The sequence below is a fragment of the Numida meleagris genome, chromosome 19 (assembly GCF_002078875.1).
Source record: "Numida meleagris isolate 19003 breed g44 Domestic line chromosome 19, NumMel1.0, whole genome shotgun sequence".
Lineage (NCBI taxonomy): Eukaryota > Metazoa > Chordata > Aves > Galliformes > Numididae > Numida > Numida meleagris.
Genome location: NC_034427.1, coordinates 10290898 through 10310713, shown reverse-complemented (window position 1 = coordinate 10310713; position 19816 = coordinate 10290898). Strand labels below are relative to the sequence as shown.

General features: G+C 51.6%; 1 protein-coding gene across 1 annotated transcript in view; it reads left to right on the top strand.

The window, feature by feature from the left end:
• Positions 1–14095, top strand: part of CTNNBL1 (catenin beta like 1) — a 40559-nt gene extending 26464 nt beyond the window's left edge. The window contains exons 12-16 of the mRNA XM_021416525.1: positions 1579–1676; positions 2761–2841; positions 8445–8582; positions 9233–9305; positions 13848–14095. Coding sequence (XP_021272200.1) covers positions 1579–1676; positions 2761–2841; positions 8445–8582; positions 9233–9305; positions 13848–13936 — 479 coding nt within the window. The 3' untranslated portion in view covers positions 13937–14095. The remainder of the gene's footprint in view (positions 1–1578; positions 1677–2760; positions 2842–8444; positions 8583–9232; positions 9306–13847) is intronic.

Below are 19816 nucleotides of genomic sequence, written 5' to 3'. Positions count from 1 at the left end.
TGATGGGCTGCATGTTCTGCTCTTTCTCTATACAGTTATTGCAGTCTAGTTTTGCTCACTTGGAGAGTCTAATGAACTATAAAAGGATGTTTGTTCAATTCATCTTAATTTAAATGCCTTCTCTTGACTTAGATGTCAGTTTTACTTAGGAATACTTAATTTGATAACCTGAGAAATTAGTTCAGCCAACTTCCAAATGAGAATTCCTATCACTGTGGGTTTTTTGCCTGTTCACCCTCCAGCAGAAGGGAAGCCTCCCTTGGAGCCAGTCAGCTGTACACAACCTTTAAAAACAACAGCAGCAGAACCTGTTTCTTAGTCAGTATGCTCTTGCTCTTCTGTGACACACGCTGAAAGTTGGCAAAGCCCTTGGAATGAATACCTGCATAGATAAGTTCCCTGGGCACGGGGAACTGAAAGGGCAGCAAAGGAACAGCAACCTGATAGCAAGTGTCCTTGGTGAAAGACCTTCTGTCAGAAGGCAGGAGGCATTTTTGTTTGGTGATCTTCTAAAATGAACACCTAGGGTGGGCGTCAGTCTGCTTAACCAGAACTTTATTGTGCCAATTTGTTACTTCTGCTGTCAGCCGTTCCAAACAGGACAGGAATCTGTTATTTGAATGTGCCATCCTGCCAAGTACAGAGTTGTACGTATATCAATTAACGTTAACATTCTTTGTTACAAGAAACCACAAAAATGATCTTTCTCAGTCATTGGAATTTTGTCCTACACCAACTGTTGTGGTCTGATAGCAGCTCGCTGGGCTCTGCATTTGGGGTTGGACCTTTCCAGACCCCACTTACCTATCAGTAATGTCACTATTTCATGCCGCTGTCAGTGTTTTCAAATAATATTTTTATTTGCAAAACATTTTGAGAGACTTAGGGGGCTTCTCCTTAAAAATGTGAGTGATTAGGGCTTGTGAAAACAGGTATGCCCACAGGATGCTCCACCACTTGAACAGCGCGTCCTGGTTCTGCAGTAATGCTGTAAGGAACTGGAGCAGCAGTGGAGCATGGGACTAGGCACTCCTGAGGCATGCAGCCTCCATCTATGTGGTGTGTGCAGCTGGTGGCTGTGCAGGAGCTCTGGGTCACCTGTGGCACTGCTGTGGCCCCGGACTGGGTGCACTGAGCGACTTGTGCCAGAGCTCTGGAACTGTCAGTAGCAAATGTCCCTGAGGTCTTGCTCAGGCTCTATGTAGGTGGTGCTATTTGTATCATGCTCTTGGGTTGCACACCAGCCTGGTCGCTTGCACTGATGCAGAATCTGTGGTCCGTGTAAGTCACTTTTTCCAGGGTGGCTGAGGGAAAGCACAGTTGGCGTAGCAGGAGCAGTGCAACGGGGCTGGGGAGCCCTTCCCAGCTTGGTTGTGGTGGAGGGGAGCTGCCCACGCACCCCATGAACACAGCTTGCTGCTTGCACTGCTGCACTGCCCACGCTCACTGTGCTGGAAAGGAAACCCAGCTCATCAAGGCTACGTGTGGGAGTGGTAATAGTAAATGTGATGGCACATTACGGAGAAAATAAGCTCTTACTCCTGATCTCAGCATGCAATTTTCATTTTGTTTCTCTAGAACATGTCTGCTCCATCCTGGCCTCCCTCTTGCGAAACCTGAGAGGGCAGCAGAGGACGCGGCTGCTGAATAAATTTACAGAGAATGACAGTGAGAAGGTGAGTGAGTGTGCTGCTGTGTGCCCACAGCCCACGGGCAGCAGCACGGGGAGGGTGCCTGGGAATGCCGGGTGCCTGCGGGCACGTGCCAGGTTACTGAAAAGCAGACCCACTCCTGCCTGTGGGGACCTGTGTGCTCACGTGCCATTGTTCTCTTGTTCATGTTGCTGTCTGCAAACTGGAGAACTGGCAGTGCCTCTAGTGCTTGGCCTCCTGCATCGTATGCACTCTTGTTTCCTGGTGCGCGTGGAAGTAGTGGTTCCCAGAGCTGTGCTGTGCCTCTCTGCCGAGGGCTGACCATGTCCCATGTTGTGCTGCCTCTGACAGGACCAGGGGAGCAGGGAAAGGTGCCTGTTTTTTCTAGTGAAGCTCTTTTGCAGAAATTGTAGGAGTTGCGTTCGTCCACGCTTAGCATTCCCCGTTCCTCTTCTAAAATGCATTGCTTTGGTGGTGTACAGTCTGGGAAATTCTTTCCAAAATATTTACATGGTAGTGGATGGATCAAACAGCTACGAAACAGAAACAGCAGCTTTTGCAAACCGGTAATTCTCAGTGGATTTGTAAATTCCGCCACTGGGGAAATAATGGTTCTTCTGTATTTCTCATCAGTATGTTTTAAAGGTGTTTTTCATAACTTGTTCTACCAATTGCAGAAAATTTCCTGTCACTAGAAAGGGTTTCAGTTGCCTGATACAGAGAGCAGGAGGGCCAAAGTGTCTCATGCATTTAACAGAAACTTGACAGTTGCATTCATTATAGACAGAAGAGTTCATTTAAGAAAGGAGGAGAGCTGGAGAACCAGAACACAGGAGAGAGAGAGAGCCAGGAACACGTCTGCTTCCTTTTAGCTGGAGCTGATCAGGCTATATTGTGATATGGGATTACATTCAGATGCTCGCAGACTCAGCGTGCTCATCTGTCCAGCACTTGTACGAGCCTTCCAGTGCATTCGTTCCTGTGAGTGACAGAATTACCTCTTATTTTGCAAAGACTGCAGCTGGGAGGAAAACAGCATAGCATTAAGGATAAGATGATTGCATTATTCTTTTTCTCTTGCTTAGGTCTGTCTCTTCTGCCCTTGCAGGTTGATAGGCTGATGGAACTGTATTTTAAGTACCTGGATGCAATGCAGGCAGCTGATAAGAAGATTGATGGAGAGAAACACGTATGTATTGCATAAGTTGTGCTACCACATGTCTTTGATGCTTCTGCACAGGCACGGCACTGCATGGAACTGCTGCTCTGCCAGCTGCCCCTCGTCCCTGTGCCATTACCCCTCAGCTCTTGGTACCCCCTCTCCTGCTTCTGGTTCCCTCAGATGAGATGGCCTAGGAACTCACAGCAGTGTTTCTGGCAATTTCTTAGAGTGAATTTTACTAGGAGGGCCTAAGTCTCTGCTTTCGTGTGCCTTCACTTTTACTTGGCTGAGATGTTGCTTGTTTTGGCAGATGGAGAATAAGTGAAATGCAGGGAGACAATTACGTGGTAATGTGCGAGGATTCCTACTCTGGCCTGCAGAGTTCTGATCTCCTGCAAGGAAACCTCTATTCTGAGGCCAGAGCCAAAGTCTGGTGCGCTCGGAGCACACCAGCAGTGAATCGTTTTGAATGACACGAGCTTGGGTACCGCACAGTACTTTCTTGGAACTGAGTCTGGAACAGACTTCGTGAAAGAGAACGAGCTGTCGGAGTCAGGAAGCAGCTTGCAGAGCTGTTAGCGAGCTTGGCACGCTTCCCACAAGATTATCTGTATCAGCGCAGAGGAGGGCATGAGATTGATTAGCGCTGACGGAGATAATCACCGCAGCGCCGTCCCCGTGCGGGCACTCGGCGTGCCCCGGCTGCAGCCCCCAGCAGCCTCACACACAGCCGCCCTGCACGGCCAAGACCGCTGCTCTGGGCACCAGCAGACGTGCTGGGGGGCACTGGAGCTCAGCAGCAAAAGGCAGAGGGCTGAGAGACGAATGGAGCCGCTGCTGCTGCCGGCGTCTGGGCTCCATATGGACAGCTGCAGCCTCGCAAGCGGACGGTGGCCTGAAGACAAACGGCCTTTACTCTCTTTGCTGTCCCTCCGCTCTCCATTCATCCACCTCGAAACAGAAGAAGAAATTATTTATTCTCTGCGTTTCGATGGTGGTGTGTGGGTTTTAGAACTCAAAAAGCAGAGCTGATTTTTTTTTTTTTTTTTTTTCTGGCTGAAATCCCACAGCGTTTGGGCAGTTGCTGTATAGAGCTCTTAAAGGCAACACGCAGAGCCAGTGCGTGTGCGCCCCGTATCCAAAGAGGTCCTGAAGTAGGCTGCAGATGTTAGCACCTGTAGCAAACAGGCAGCACTGGGCAGGGTCAAAGGGAGTTGTCTGGGTGTGAAGCAGCTGGTGTAGAAGGCATTTGATTAATAATAATAATCCATTCATGTTTACTGGTACACAGGAGAAGAGCAAACAAGAGCACTCTGGTTTTCCTATTGTATCCAGAAGCCAGTTGTGCTTTTGCCCTGCTGTGGGGCTCTGCAGGCTGGCCTGGCCACAATAAATGGATCTCAGTTCTTCACTCCTATTAGTGCTAATAACAGGATTTAGCAGAAACATCCCATATGTGCGTTGACCTTCTGCAGTATATTTCAACAGAAAAATATCAAAGTGTTTTACTGAGATTGACTCATGCTGCATGTCACCCCTGAGAAGCAGATTTGTACTCCGCGTGTGAAGGACGTTGGTTTTCAAAGCAATGTTCAGAGCCTGGTGGTAAAGATTAAGGATGCTAGGAGTCTGGGCTGGACCAGACTGGAGATTTGTCCGGTTCCAATCCCAATCATCTCTAAGCACCACAGATGATATTCAGCGTGTCACCAAACTAGTATTTTTACTTGTGTCCCCACTCCAGAGCTGGGAGATGAAATGTTTTCCTATTTCTCAGAGTAGTTGTGAGATGAAATGCACTAAAGTAAGTGCACTGTGTTGCGTTTGTGTTCTGGTGACAGGTCCATAAACTTGAATTACGGCCGGTAATATCGTCACACATCCCACAGCTCCACTTTCCCCCAAACGAAGCAATTCCCAGCAGAACTAACATCCTCTTCTATTCCAGCACGGAACAGAGCCACGAGGTGTCTTTCAAAGTTTGTTGATATTGTTAGAGCTGCTTTGCGAGGTCTTTTAAGCAGGGAGTACATCAGCACAAATGTTCTCTGGGCTCTCTGACGCGCAGGTCCCCAGTGACAGGGAAATGCCAAAGCAGCGTTAGATTTTTATTATTGTTATTATTCTGTTTTGTGTGTACCGGCAGGACAGTAAACAGCAGGTGAACAAGCTGCTCTCTGAATAGTACAGAATAAGGTCTATCTAAATATTACCTGATAACTCTTATCCTTTGTAAGACAATAACGTAAAGCACCATGAACTCAGAATCACACTGTTGTGGTAGCTGGTAGCTTCATTTCTCACTTGGAACACTCCTGGGGTTATGGATTTCTTTGGTTTTCAGCGTTCTAAATTGGTCAGTGGGAAATGGTCTGCTGAGATTTGAAGAGGCTCCAGTGGATTCCTCAGGCAGAGGCGGGCAGAAGCCGTCGTTCTGCCCATCAGCCCAGGGAGCTGTCTGGCTCTGATAGGATTTATGGGCTGCTTTAGCGTTTGTAGTTGTTGCTCATGAATCACTGAAGTGGATGTGTGAACATGGTGCTGCAGAAGCTGTGCTTTGTCACTTGGGGGGCTTTTGACCTTCCTCTTGTGGTTGAGGACATCGTTAGTACTCCAAAAATCTGGAGTACGGATCCTTTCCTGGCCCAAAGAAAAAAAAAAAACACAATGAGATTTTACAGGTTCAGCCTATCCTGAGGAGAGAGAAAGAGAGATTTGAGTCTGATGGACAGAGTATCCTGGTGTAAGTCTTGCATTACAAGAAGTGGAAACCTGATTATACAAAGAATGATTGAAGGTATCATACCTGGAGTTTTATCTTCAGTAGTGCAGCTGGCATAAGAAGCTCCTGCCCTTGCAGTTCTCTTCCTTTTCCTTTCTTTTAGTGATCTGGTTTATAGCTCAGCCCTTCAGACTGGCAGTGAAGGCGTGGGAATTGCTGAGAGTAGGAGGGAGGGGAGGAATTTTTTAAGCCAGCTTTTTCCGAAGAACAGTTGTTGCAAAACTGCACCGTGAATCTGGACAACGAAACAGAACACGGTCCAGCAGGAGAGCATCCCTTCATCTCCTGTTACCCAGCTGTTTGCTTCCGTGGGATCTGCTCAGAAGCGATCGGAGAAGATAACGCCATGATTAGCCTAATTGCTATGTGAAGGATTGCTTTGCTCCGAGCAAAGTCTGCACTCAGCCTTGCTGGGGAATGGTGGATGATGCATAAGGGAGGAGGAGGATGCAGAAAATGCTTTGGGCCTTAATCCCGTGGCTGCGTGGAGCAGATGTGATCCCGGGTGCAGCAGCGGCTGATCCATTGTGTCTTCAGTTTTTGAGTCTTTACCTGACACCCTGAGGCCTGTCAGTCCTGCCTCATTAGTGCGAGAGAAGCTCATTTTAGCTTCACAGAAGCCCATCTCATTGCTGTCTTCTCCCATCAGCAAGGGGCATCTCAGCACATATTGCTGGCAGATTAGAAATGGCATCTGAGTGCTCATTTGGAGGTTAGCGACTTGACAGCTTTGAAAGAGAGACAAAGTGGAAAGGTGGCTATTTGGTACTGTACAGAGGCAGATTAGCATTTAATGGCTGTTGGTGGTTTTTTATTGTTTTTAATAATAAAAAGGAAGTGAAAAAAGCACCGAAAGCTGTACCTGTCTTCTAATTCGTATCTGCTTAATTCACTGGCACAAAATAATTTTGCTGCTCTGTCGAGAGGGGCTCTTAAGACTGCTGCCTTCCCTGCGTAATCAAGCCGACAGTTGCCTGGATTCTGCTCCTGTGATCACCGTGCTGGGATCAGAATACAGAGCAGAAATGGCCTTTGTTTCCTGCTCTGGCGATTCAGAATCCTTGCTGCCTGTTGATGTTTTTCTGTTCAGGAATTTAGTGCTGTTGAGAAGAGCAGCCATTAAGCCTGTGTGCACTGAGAGCGTAAGCAGGAGTTTTGGGAGTGAGTGCCTTGTCTTTTTCCTTGAATGAGGTTTTTGGATATCTCATTGAATAGCTGCCTACCTCTGGCTTGCCAGACCCAACATTCTTCAGTGTTAGAGCCCAGATTTGACCAGAGTCGTTCAGTTTGGCATTGATGTAGGGTGAGGAAAGTTGCTGCTTGCACAAAATTGGATTTCTTCTTTTCTGGCAGGAGCATGCCTTAAGTGCCCAGTCGTGCCCGTGCCTGTGATTTTGAGAGGCTGGAGTAAGTGGCAGTTATGCAGATAACCAGAGTTGAGGCATCCTGTGGTGTAGCCCATGCAGTTGGCTTTATGATATTGGTAACAAGGCATTGTTTCTTAAACTTACCTTGGCAAACTGCGTTCCTGGGAGGAATGGGAAAGCGTTTCATCACCTGTGCTCTCTTTTCAATTTTGGGAGGCAGCAATAAACAGCTGCAGCTCGAAGTCCCTTAATCAGATTTGTGTATGGTGAATGTTCATTGCGCTCCCAGTGTACAGGGTTCATCTTCCTTCTCGTGCCTGGAAGACTCTCCCTGTGGTTAGATGAAAGGGTTTGGTTTGACAAAATGGGAAGATTCGGTGGCTGAAATCAGCTTTGGTGCTGGTGACCTTGTGTGTGTTTGCCTGGAGCGTGTGCGCGTGAAGAAAGCTCTCTGTGAGCATTCCAGGTACAGTGCTCTCGCCGGTGATGGCTCTAATGAGAAAATATTGCTCTGCTGGTGCGTGCCCACCTGCCAGCCTGCTGCATAATAAATCACGCGGGCTGCAGCGAGCTCGCAGGGTGTGACAAGCTGTTTCCTTTATCTAAAGACAGAAACAAAAAAAACCCAAACCCCTGAAATGCAAAAGGTCATACTGACATCAGTTAGTGCACTCTGCTGGTCGCTGAGGAAAGTCGGGGTGGGCTCACCCTGTGACATGGTGGGCCCTGCTCTGCAGGGAGCTGCTCAGGGCTCGTTGCTGGGCTGCTTTGCTGCTGTTTTAAACCAGCGAGCGCTCTGTCTGAGCCAGGAGGATGGAGCAGCCTCTTGCATTCCGCCTTTGGGCTCTGTGTGGGTCTCTAGTGAAGCACCCTATGTGCAGGGAAGGGAAGAACCATCCCGTGGAAGCAGAGCTCTTCTGCTGGCTGCAGCTGGAGGCTCGGCCCCATCGCTCTGCCCAGCCAACAGCTTTGGAAGAGAATGGCTGCAAGTAGTGAAGCTGTGCTCGTGCAGACGTTGAGACCCGATTTCTTATTCACCTGTCACTGATGAAGTTAGAAGGCCGGGAGGGCTTTGAGCCTGCTGGAGTCATGTTCTGCACTGCTGAACAGCACCCTCAAATGGCCAGCGAAAGAGCACGGGTTCTGTGCCATTGTGACAAAGAACTGGGTTGTTTCCCATTCGTGGTCTCTAATTGCTCCGTTTGGAAACGTAATTTCTGTGTTTAAATTAAAACTTCAGTTTGCGGATGGGCACACTTCACACCAGCAAAGGCAAAACCACGCTCCAAATGGAATGAGATGTTTTGTGGATTTCAATAAATTACTAAAAGTACTTCTTTGATAGGAAGCATCTGGATGTTAATGTTTTAGGGAACAAAGCATTTCTTCAGAAACTGCAAATATCACCAGCACTTCGCCGTGAGTAATGGGAAGTTCTCTGAGAGAGAGCCTTGACCCCTTTTCTTTGCACTGCTTTCCAGGACATGGTGCGCCGAGGAGAGATAATAGATGATGACATGGAAGACGAATTCTATCTCCGTCGCCTGGATGCCGGTCTCTTTGTTCTACAGCTCATTTCTTACATCATGGCAGAAATCTGTAATGCCAATGTTCCCCAGGTAAAGCTATATACAGAGCTGGTGGAGCACCACGTTTCCATCCGTGATACAAACAAGAGTAATCCTTGCAAATATTGCAATGATTGCATGGTACAATAATGAAAAATATTGCAAATACTGTATGATACAAACAAGACCGTGCTTGCAAATATTGCCTCTTAATTCCTTTTTTTGGGAGGAATCCTGCATGTTGCCTTGTGTCCATGCAGCTTCATGAAGTTACAACAGTTAGGAGGGCAGTAATAAGTACAGGAGCTGATGGTTTGTACAGACTGCCATGAGCAAGGTCACGGTTAGAAATTGGAAGGCCCTGTTTATACCACTGCTGAGGGTGCTGAAAGGGAATATTGTCTTGGAAGGCCTCTGAAAGACACAGACTGCAGATGGGCATTTTTCTTGACCTGTGTGAAATACTGCATTTTTCCTGGCATGAGTGCACTGGGGTTTGTGACTATATTTTGTGGTTACTTGTACGTGTGCCATATACCTTCCTGAATGTTTTAAGTGCTCTGGGACTGTGGACTAGCAAGGCTGAACTGGGCTTTGTGGTTCTTGTGGTTTCCACTCGTATCTCAAAGAGGGCGGAAAAAGTGGGACTGTGCATGGCTTGATGTACTGTTGAAGATTCCTTCCTTCTCTCTCCTGATCAGATTCGTCAGAGAGTCCATCAGATTCTGAACATGAGAGGCAGCTCCATTAAAATTGTTCGGCACATACTGAAGGGTGAGTTGAGATATTCCTGTGCACATTTCATTCTGTACCAGGGACAGCTTGGTCATCGCTTTGTAGGATGAGCCTTCGCGTGTCATTCTCCTTGACTTCAGGAGCATCTCTGAGCAGCAGTTACCTTGTGAGATCTGACCAGGGCTGAAATCCTTGATAAGAGGCAAGCCTTGCCTTGGAGTTAGGATGCTTGCTGTTGTCTGCTGTCACATAACACCACAGCACTTCATGCTGCTGTCAACTGCAGACTGACTGGTCCGCACTAGAATGCTAGGGTAAATATGCAAGGGAAGTGTATGTGCATGCTAGAGGAAAGAATAGTGGAGTCTCATCTTTCATTAACACGGCCCCGCTCTTTACTATCTGCACCATATTGGTATCCACGGTGTATTTGTCTTGTTCTTAGTGTCAGATTAATATGGATTATAGCATTAAAGTATCCTCTGTAGCTTTAAAATGTAGCTGTTGTGATTTGCAATCCTGATTCTAAAGTACTGCTTGTTATTTTGAATGCTTATGTTGAATTAGAGCAGTGCTTATTTGAGCTGTGTGTCTCATCGGTCGCCCTCTGTCCTTCAGCAGAAGCAGCCAGTTAGACTGAGGGGGAGGGGGCAGGGCTCGGGGCTCTTGCTGCAGCCCCCTCTGAGCTGCCAGCGCCCACCCCTCGCCCCCAGCAGTGCCTCTCCTTGTGTAGCAGGGAGCTGTGCTCCTGAGAGGCTGTGCAGGTCTCGGAGAGGAGTTGTCAGCATCCTTGGGGTGCTGGGCTTCTCTGCTTTCTTTGGGAATAGCAAAGATAGCAGGTACTAAAAAAAAAAAAGTGATTTTCTGATGGTGTGAGATGACCTGGAGCTGCAGGCAAGCTCTTCGGCCCCTATCCTTTCCCAGCAAGTTCAAGCGATATTTGATTGATATTCCTGCCTCTAAATGCCCATCTGCACCTTAGGACATGACACATGTCTGCTTCCAGGTTCCCACATGGGACCTAGGCCACAGGTACTCGAGAGCCCTCCCTGTGCCTGTTGATTTGCATGCTGACCGGGGGCAGCTGCACGAGCACTTCATCCGATTCCTCCTTTCACAGGCAGTGACATGCATTGTGAAACTTCTGTAATGGTTTTATCATCTCTGGCGAGCTGCTTAGAGAAAGTACAGATTGTCCAGCAACGTCAGCAGTGTCAGCAGGGATGTGTTCGCTCCCTAAAGAGACCTTAAATGGCATGTTAATAATAGGAGTGATGGGTACAGTATTTGGGGCTTTCTCTTCAGCTCTTCCCCAGCTGTCACGCTTGGCAGTGTTTGAGATTTGTGCCATCACAGTTGTCAGTAACTTTAGAAATGAGCTTCTTGGTGGGTCCTTGAAGCCCTGGGCTGGAGTGCCCTAAGGTTCCTGCCAGGCCGGGATCGCACAGAGCTCATCTGCCGTCTTTGCTGGTGACATTTAGATTTTGTTAGCAGTTATACCCCTGTTGTCAAGTACCTTGTCAGCAAAGATTGCCTAGCTTTAACTGGAGTTACAGCACAAAGACCTGCCTCTCCAGAGGAGCTGCTTCGTTGGACGCAGCTTGGCTGGGCACCCGGGCACCAGGCAGTTTCTGGAGGCTCTATTCCAAACGAGTGAGGTGCTGGGAGGCTTCAGCCTAGGCTGAAGCATTTCTGAGCCAGTTTGCAGCTTGCTCTCAGGACAAATGAAGGCCAGTTTATTTTTACTTTTCGTTCAGTGTTTTGCTCCCGTTCAGGTTTTATTTTCTTATTTTTTGCATACTAATTAGGTGCTCGGTTTTTAGTTTGATTTTATGGCCTACATATCCTCCATGTTTCTCCGGCAACCTGACAGCTGATGGATCCCCTGGGGTTGCTCAGAATTACTTATGATGCAGGCGAGGAAGCAGGACTGTTTCCATACGGTAGGACTTCAGGGGGAGGAGCGGGCAGGGAGCGCTGGAGGCTCATTAGCTGCACTCCTGCAGGCTGACCACTTGCCCTGCAGTTTCTTTCCCTTGAAGATGAGCATTCCTGCAGCGGGACGGTTCGCTCACCCTCTGGAGACGTGGCTGAGCGGTGCGTGCTGTGGCTGGAAGGGTGCTCAGGGTGGGAGGCAGTCTCTGCAAACCCCGGGGCACCTCCAGGGCCTATGGAGTGCTGAGCCGACCTGTTAGTGTGTGTAACCAACAAGGGGCAGCAGGGATGTTGTAAGGGCGATGCTAAATTTGGCCTGTGGTCCCTCTGTACGTGCAGGCTTTATAGCTTCCAATATCCATTACAAGCTTCAATATTTCCTTATTGATTTTTACTGTTCTGTAACCATTGTATTTTGTCTAATGAAGCAGAAACCGATCTCAGGTCTTTTCCCTCTGTGTAGCTACAGCAATGTGTAAGCTCTGTTTAACTGTAGGCATAGGGAGCTGATGTCTGATTTTTGCTGTCTCACTGAAGTGGTGGAATTTTAAATAAGCAAGTAAATACAGAAAATCTCAGATGGGTTTTTTTTTAAGCCCAGTTCTGAGGGTTTTATCTGGCCTTTTCAGATCAGTATTAACTACTGTTGGTACCCCAGTAAGAGCCTGCCCTGGGACTCGCTGGGCTTGTGGTCCTGTGAAACCAAAATGCCTGGGAGGGAAAATGCAGAGCTTCTGGGGAAGGTGAGGGGAATCTGAGTCCTGCTTTTGTCTGCCTCCCTGGGGCAGCAGCAGGGCACTGATGTCGGGGGCACGCAGCAGCCCCGCTGCCAGCGCTGTGCCATGCCCCCCCCCGCATCTGGTGGCCGTCACTCTGCAGGCAGCCACCCCGCCACCAGGAGCAGCCGGGCCACCGGGCAGCCACGTCGTCCCTGCTGCCACCCAGTGCTGAGCCACCACGAGCAGCAGCAGCCAGGAAAGCGTTGCCCTTGGGCTGCAATAAACAAAGGCAGTTGCGGCTGCTGCATCTGTTTCGGAGGCACTTAGTGTGACAAAGCACGGGAACGGCCTCGTTTGTGGACAGTGCCTGCTCCTCCTGGAGGAACTGTGTGACACAAAGCGCTCTGATACCGCCCGAAGGGGACAGGAGAGCCTGAGCTGAGCGCTCACCTCCATCTCCTGGGCTCATAACCCTGTGCCACGCTGGAGTTCAGCTCCTGCCTGCGCTATGCAGCAGCCCCTTGTCCCTGGGTTGCCCCGCAGGCAGCTCAGCTGCAGGGAGCACAGCCACGAGCTTGCTGCTGCCTTTGTTACTGAGATGGAGAGCTGCTCCTTTACCTGGAGGGAGAGTTCCCTGCACTCGTCTCCTCCAGGACTGAGAGGAATCAGGATTCACCTGCAGCAAGCCATAGTGCTACTGCCTGCTCTTGTTACAGGTACTGTAGCAGTTGATAAATATTAAAAGGACTTCTTCCAGAGGCATTGGCAAAGAATTCTGTTTTTTGTGTGTAGAGAGAGAGAGAGAGAGAGTGCACACATGAGGGAAGTCTCCCACTTCAGCTAACTTCTCCCTGTCCTCACTCCTTTCAGTGCTCCTATAATAAAGGCTTTGATAGAGCTCAGAGGCATGTAGCAGTGCTGAACGTATAAATATTAAAGCAAACTTTCTACAGCAACTTACCATTCAGATGCTGAATACAAGCTGTTCTGTTTGTTTAGGAAGAAGGAAAAGAATGAGAGAAGGCGGAGGCTGGAAAACGCCGTCTAACCAGGCAGGCTGCACCTGATTCACTAAGATTTGTGCAGATCCCTGCTTTTCACTTTTTCTTTTTAAGCCCTCTTTGAATGTTTAGGTTCTGGTGACAGAAAGGAGCAAGCTGGTGAGGAAATGGGAGCTACCAGCTTTAGGTGGATGTCAGGAGAGAGCTGCAGGGGAATTCTTCTTGTACTGTGTTTGGCTGCATGGATTGGCAAAGGCTTGATCAGAGTCTAGCTGAAGACAAGGGGTTTGCTTTGTAGTTAAATCTTAATTGGTGTGTTTCTTTCATAGGGGTTAAAAGCACTCATGGATTGAGGAACTGATCTCCTTTTGACCAGTTTTACAAAAATCCTCCTTCAGATTGCTTGGAAAATGGACACGTTAAACCTAAAGTCAGGAAAGTTTAACAAATGTTTAACAGCTCCCCTCAGCTCCTCTCCTCCAGGTGTCCCTCCATGGGGACACCTGGAAGGCTGGCAGTGTCCAGATCTGTGCTGGGCTTCTTGGGCTGAAAGCAGCCAGCTCTACAGCTCTGCACTTCCACTGAGTGCTGGTGACTCCTCTGCTGGGGTGCTGGGATGGCCTCGTGGTCAGACCCTGGGGAGCAGACATTGCACGTCCAAGTGTTGCTGTCTGCTCATGCCGCTGAATGACGAGTGTCGTGTTCCTGTTAAAGTCTCTCTTTGCTACAGAGGTTTTAATGAGGGTCAGTGGATGTTCGTTAGGCAAAGCTTTAGCCCTGGAGATGGGGAAAGAAACTCATCAGTGCTCCTTACGTAAATTCTCATTCCGTTCTTTGCAGCGGACGCAGATTCTGCAGGGGAAGTTGGCCGTCGCTGTCTGGTATATCACTGACATCCCGTGTTTCTGCTGCTTTCTCTCCTGCAGAGTACGCAGAGAACATCGGGGATGGGAAGAACCAGGAGTTCCGGGAGAGTGAGCAGAAGCGGATCATGGACCTGCTGGAGAACTTCTGAGGCCTCGGGGCTGAGTTCCGTGGTTTCCGGGGCGATGCGGCGTCTGTTTCCCCTCCTGCTGCTGCTCTCTTCCAGCCTTGATTGCACGATAAAAGTGATGTTTCTATGAAACTATTCCAAATGAGATTTTGGAGATATTAAAGACTAGTTTGCTTTTTTTTTTTTTATTTCCTTGTTTGTTACGTGAGGAGTCTGCTGTGAGTTGGGTTACAGCTGCTTACCTTGCTGCAGGGCAGCTTTTTTCCTTCAAGTCAGACTGCTGTGATCAGAGCATGAAGGAGCACAACCACGTGCCTGTTAGAGGGAGGGTAGAGAGCGTGGTACCCATCCAGGATGCTGGGAGATGTGCTGGTGTGAACTGGGGAGGTTGAGGGGTTGGGTTGGTGTCCAGTTCAGCTGCTCAGTGGGCTGTCAGCCTCTGCCAGAGCACACACCAGGAGCAGCATCCCCTGGGCCTTGGCTGTATGTGTTCTGTAGATAGTGTTCTAAATCTGGAACTGTGAGTCTGACTCCTTGCAGCAGCAGTGGGTTCCCCAGCAGAAGCAGAAAAGCCCCACCAGTGCCTTGCTGGGGGAGCTGCAGGAGGACCAAGTGATCTGAGTGGCTGATTGCAGTAAGCAGACCACGGCAAGTTTCTGTGTTGCCCTTCTGCTCTTGCAGTGCAATCCCAGCTGTCTGCCCGCTGAGTCCCACCACTTCCCTGGGCAACAGCTCCCAGCTGGGATGAGAAGTGGCTGAGACGATTTTCCTGCATCTTTTTTTTTTTTCCTTCTGCTAAAGTTAATGACTGTCATCACAAAACATCGCTGCTCCAGCAAGCTGGGCCCTGCCTAATTTAGAGAGATTTGCATGCTGGCAGCATTCATTTTTTATCTCCAAGAAAAATGCATTGTCAGGGAAGCTTAAAGGCTGCCTTCAATCACGACTGTAGCAGGCACTGCTGGCCCGGGTGGCATCAAATGCCGTTATTCAGGGGATCAGCATGGAAATAGTGGCTTCAGCAGCCACAGGGAGCTGCAAAACACATTTTTGGTGCGGAACTTTGTTTGAATTCTTCATTTCTCTTCCTTATTTCTTAAAATTATTGTCACCCCTCACCCCTTCCTTAAAAAGACTTTTTTTTTTTCCCCATCCTTTAGCTGTGTTTAGTTTCTGACTTTGCATGACTGCTGGAGTTCTTCCCTCCCGCGTGGCGTGCAGTGCAGTGCGTGCCTGAGCTGCTGCGTGTCCCTGCTGGAAGGCGCTCCATGGCCCTCGAGTCATCGTGCCACCACACCTGAAAGGCAGAGGAGAAGGGAAGGGAGGTGAGGAGTCACTTCTGAGGCAGGACAGGGGGAACTTAGCGAATGTGAAGCAACTTGGAAAAGCAGGGGACGTATCTTGGGCGAAGGAAAACATGGGGAGTTCTTGAGAATAGTGATAAGAGGTGCCTGAGTGCGAGCCGGGGTTTTGGGGTTTGCTTTTGGTTTGGATCCCAGCACGCTGCCAAGTGCCATCCCTCTGTGTCTGCCCATGTTGGCCTGGCTCCCAGCACTATGCAAGAGCGTGGCTGCCTCTCCCCTCACCGCTCTGCTGGGGTTCTGCTTTCAGAAAGTACATTTCCCTTCCCTCAGTATTTTCCATTCTGGATGCATTAGCTGAGTTACTTAATATGGAGACTGGACTGGAAATAATTCCCTGCTCTAATGGCCGGGCTGCCAGCTCTCCGGGAGCGGCGCTGCTGGAGGAAGTGAGGCTGCCGTGGTGTTCCTGCTTTGTAAGGCAGCGTTTCTGTCGTTGCTTTTTTTTCCCCCTTTTTGCAGTTTGTTAGCTCTTCAATCCGCCCCACCTGAGACTCTCGGTCTCTGGGTAGTTCTCAGAAGGTGTCAGTGTGCTCAATCAGGCTTCTACAGGACAGACAATGATTTATTCTCCTGATCTCCAAAGTGTTTTAGAGGCAAGGACCCCTGCACACGTGTTAGGATCCTCTGCTGTGTAGCCCCTTTGTACCTGCCCCTTGCCCTGCCTGGGTGGAACCCCAGTCTTGTGCAAGACCCCTGTAAAGCAAAAACCCCATGCATGGACTGCAGCCTCGGGCACGCAGGACCTGGGCACAGCCCTGCTGCTGCTCTGGAGAGGTGTTTGGGATGGGCTGGACACACATCTGGGACCTCTGTTATTAATTAAGATAATTATTCGGCTTAATCTGCTGCTGCTGGATGGCCCATTTTGCTGCAGTGTTGAGCAGCACAGGAAAGCCACAGAGGTACAGAGATGGGCACTGTGAGTCTCAGCAGCTGTTGTATGGGATGAATGCTGTTGTATCAACTGGGGGAGGATTCAAGAATTGAGCTAATAATAACAGATCTTCTTTATGAAGCATTGGTAGGTCACAGACAGAAGGCTTTGGTCCCTGGTTTAACCCCTTCAGATATTTTTGGCCAGGGGCTGAAGCTTGGGGCAGCATCGCCGGTGTTGGGATTGGATGCGTGTACAGGGGGTGGGGGGGGGATCTGGGCTGAGCTCTGGCTCCGTGCTGGCCACAACCCCTGCCCTGCAAGGGCTGGGAAGACCTGGGGGTCTGGGAGCTTGTCCCCACATGGGCCGAGTGGGGAGGCAGCAGGGTGATGCTGGTCCATGGGGCTGGGCTGAATCGCAGCAGGGAACCGGGCACGGGATGGAGGCAACGGAGCGTGAGGGCAGAGAGCCCCATCTGCGCTGCGCCTCTTGTTGGGCCGCGTTTTCTTGTCTCTGATTGTAAATAGATTTGACTAAAGAGGTAAATTAGAAGTTAATTAGAAAGAACATGATTGATGAGGCGCTCTGCAAGTTTCCTACCGCCCCGTCCCCGCTCAGGAGGGAAGGAGAGGGGAGGGATTCTGCAGCAGCACCTACAGCCCCTGCTCCTCACTGCGCTGCGGGCACCGAGCGGTGGCACCGGTGCTGGGGGCATCGGCACCAGGCCCCAGCTCAGAGCACACGGTTCCCCCCAGGGCTGCAGTGTCTGCCCTCAGCCCTGCTCCCCCCTCAGCTCCACGGTGGGTGAGGTGAGCACAAACCAGGGCTGAGGAATCTCTGCTGACATCCTGATGGAGAGACCCGGGTGACACTGAGTTGAAGAGACGCTGTCAGAACTGGGAAGTGAACCTCCAGCAGCACAAAGAAGTCACTTAGGGTATTTATTTTAGTCTTAGGTTTTTTTTTTTTTTTTTTGTATATAAGATTGGGGACTGCTTTTCTCATACAGAAGTAAATAATATGGAGGGAGAAAAGGGTGTTTTATTTCTCCCTCCGCGTTTAATGCTTTGGTCCTTACCACAATGGTTTGGAAGCAGGGAGCGCTGCAGCAATGATTGACACCTGTGTCAGCTCCGCTCTGCACCGGGAACCGATGGTGGCTTTGCAGAGGAGGAAGGAGTTAATGGGTTGGAAATGAGCGTGAATTGTTCTCTCAAGTAATAATTCTTCCCAAGTAATTTTCTTCTGCATCTGATACCTGGGCTAGCGCTGACTGGTGTGGGGCTCTCGGGGCAGGGAGCTGGGTGGCTCCTGCTGCAGGAGCTGCGGGACGAGGGCAGGGCCGGGAACTGCATCCTATGCCTCCTACCCCCCCCGGTGCCCTCGCTCCTTTAGCGTCTGCCCTTCTCCAGCACGCGCTGTCTCCGCGGCTTATTGCCTCCCGGCTGATTTGTGGAGGAGCAGGTTGTAATGGGAGACGTTGGTGGCATTGTTTTCCTGCAGCGCGCACAGACCTTTGCAAATAATCTAATAATGCAGGAATGTCAAACTTCAGCAGCGGAAGGAAATCCGTTTGTACAAGGGTTGTCAAAGTCTCCAGGCGCGTATCAGCACCGCGCTCGCTGCGGAGGGCGTTTGTTCTGCCCAGCAGCGAGATGAGCAGCTCTCAGTGGGGCTGTGCCCGTTCCCTGCTCCGTGTGGGGCGGGGGGCGGGGGGGTGAGCCCCCACCTGGGGGGCACCCGCTCTTCGTGCTCTTCTGCTCGGCTGCAATCTGTGCTCGGTTCCCTCGCTCCTCAGCGCCCGCCTCCTGGTGCTGCCGGGCACCGCGGTGGAGGTGGGCGCTGGGGACGGCACCCGGAGCCGGGCTGGGCGGCGGAGCCGGGGGTGATGCCCCGCGGCCGCTGCTGTCGTTCCGCAGGTGGCGGCTGAGCAGAACCAACGGCACATGCAAAGAAACAGCGAGCGGCGAGGCTGGCGGGAGCGGAGATAAGAAACGCTTCATGCTCCAGAGCGAGGCCCCGGGCCTGCTCCTCTGAAGCAGGAGCCCCGCGCGGTGCCGGCTGCGTTGGAGGATCAGTGCGGGCAGATAAGGGCTCTTTGTGCAGCGCGCTGCCCGGCTCCCAGCACGCAGCTGCCGGCTCTGCCCCCGGCTGCAGCCTGAGCGGCCTTCCCTGGTGCGTGGGGGCTCGGGGCTGCGCGGCGGCGATAGCAGGCAGCAGCTGGTCTGGCCCTGCTCGCTGATGAATTAAAATTGAGGAGGGAAATGAAACCTTCCAAGTGTGAGCGAGATACGGGGACGCGCGGCTCTTCCTCCCGCTCATTGTCAGCTCCTCATCCCGCCGCAGCTGCAGCAATCAGCTGGAAATGAGGCTTAATTCGGCTCTGCGGCGGGAGACGTTCCCGGCTCCTGGAGAAACTGATGCTCTCCTCGCTTCCTCGGGGCGTGATTTCAGGGTGTGCGCTGCCAGGAGGGGGGAAGCGCAGCGCTGGGGGTCGGCACGGAGCCTCGGCTGTGCTGGGGGTGCCGGGACGGGGCCCCGCATCCCATGCCTCGCCCGCAGTGGTTTGGTTCTGCACGGAGCTGTGGCACGGGGGGTGCTGGCAGGGAATGCGGTGGTCTCTTGGTGGGCTGGTGCCTACGAGCCCCCAGCGCCGTGCACGGAGCCCCCCCAGCCGCACAGCGCCCGGCTCATCCATCACCGCGCTCGCTGCCTCCTTCCCCCCGCGTGTAACTCTAGAGGGAGTAATGAACTCGAACAGAGATCAATGCTATCTGGTCTGCTCTTATGTGGGCTTTATTTTGACATGCGGGAAGCACCGCAGCGCAGAACTTTTTTTTTTTTTTTTTTTTTTTTTTTTTTTTTTTTGCGGCGGCAGCGCGGATTCGGGGCTCTCCCTGCGGGGCCGGGATGGGAAAAATCAGCCCCGGGGCCGCCCGAGGATCCCCGCGAGGGAGGGAGCGAGGAGCGGGCGTTTTCCGTGCGTTTACAAGTCCAACGTAAAGAATCTCTTTGCAGCCAGCATCTGTCATCTCGTGGCAGAGAACACCTGAGCCGATCTGATTGCCGCTGTTTATCGGGAGAGAAAAAATCCTTCGGGCGGCTCCGCTCCCCGCGTGCTGCTGTGCAACCCCCGAGCGGAGCCGGGCTCGCAGGCTCCGGGGCCGCCGCCCTCGGGCTCTTCTTGTTCTGAACGTTTCGGCCCAGGAGCACGAAAGGCGCGGGTGGTCCCGGGCGGCCCCGGGGTGGGGGTTCAGCAGCGGGCGGAGGGGCGGTCGCGATCCGCGGCTCCCGGGGGAGGGGGGGGAAAGGGGTGAGTTGGGGCTCCCGGCCCGGGGGTCGCTGCGGGGCTCCACGGGGGGACGGACCCGGGCGGGGTTTCGGGGGAGCGAGCCGCGCTCCCTAACGGCCCCGCGCTCCCTAACGGCCCCGCGCTCCGACCCCCCCGCTCCCCGGTCGCCCCGGCCCCGCTCGCTCCCGCCGGGCGCTGTCCCGGTGCCGGGGACGCGCTGTGACCCCGCGGCTCCGCTCCGCGCGCTCTCGGCCCCGCCCCGCCCCGCGCTCTTTAAGAATGAACCGTGGGAAAAACTTTGGGGGTGTGCGCGGGGCCGGGATCCCTCCGCCGGGCGGGGGAGGCTCCGGGCTGAGCCGCGGCACCGCCTC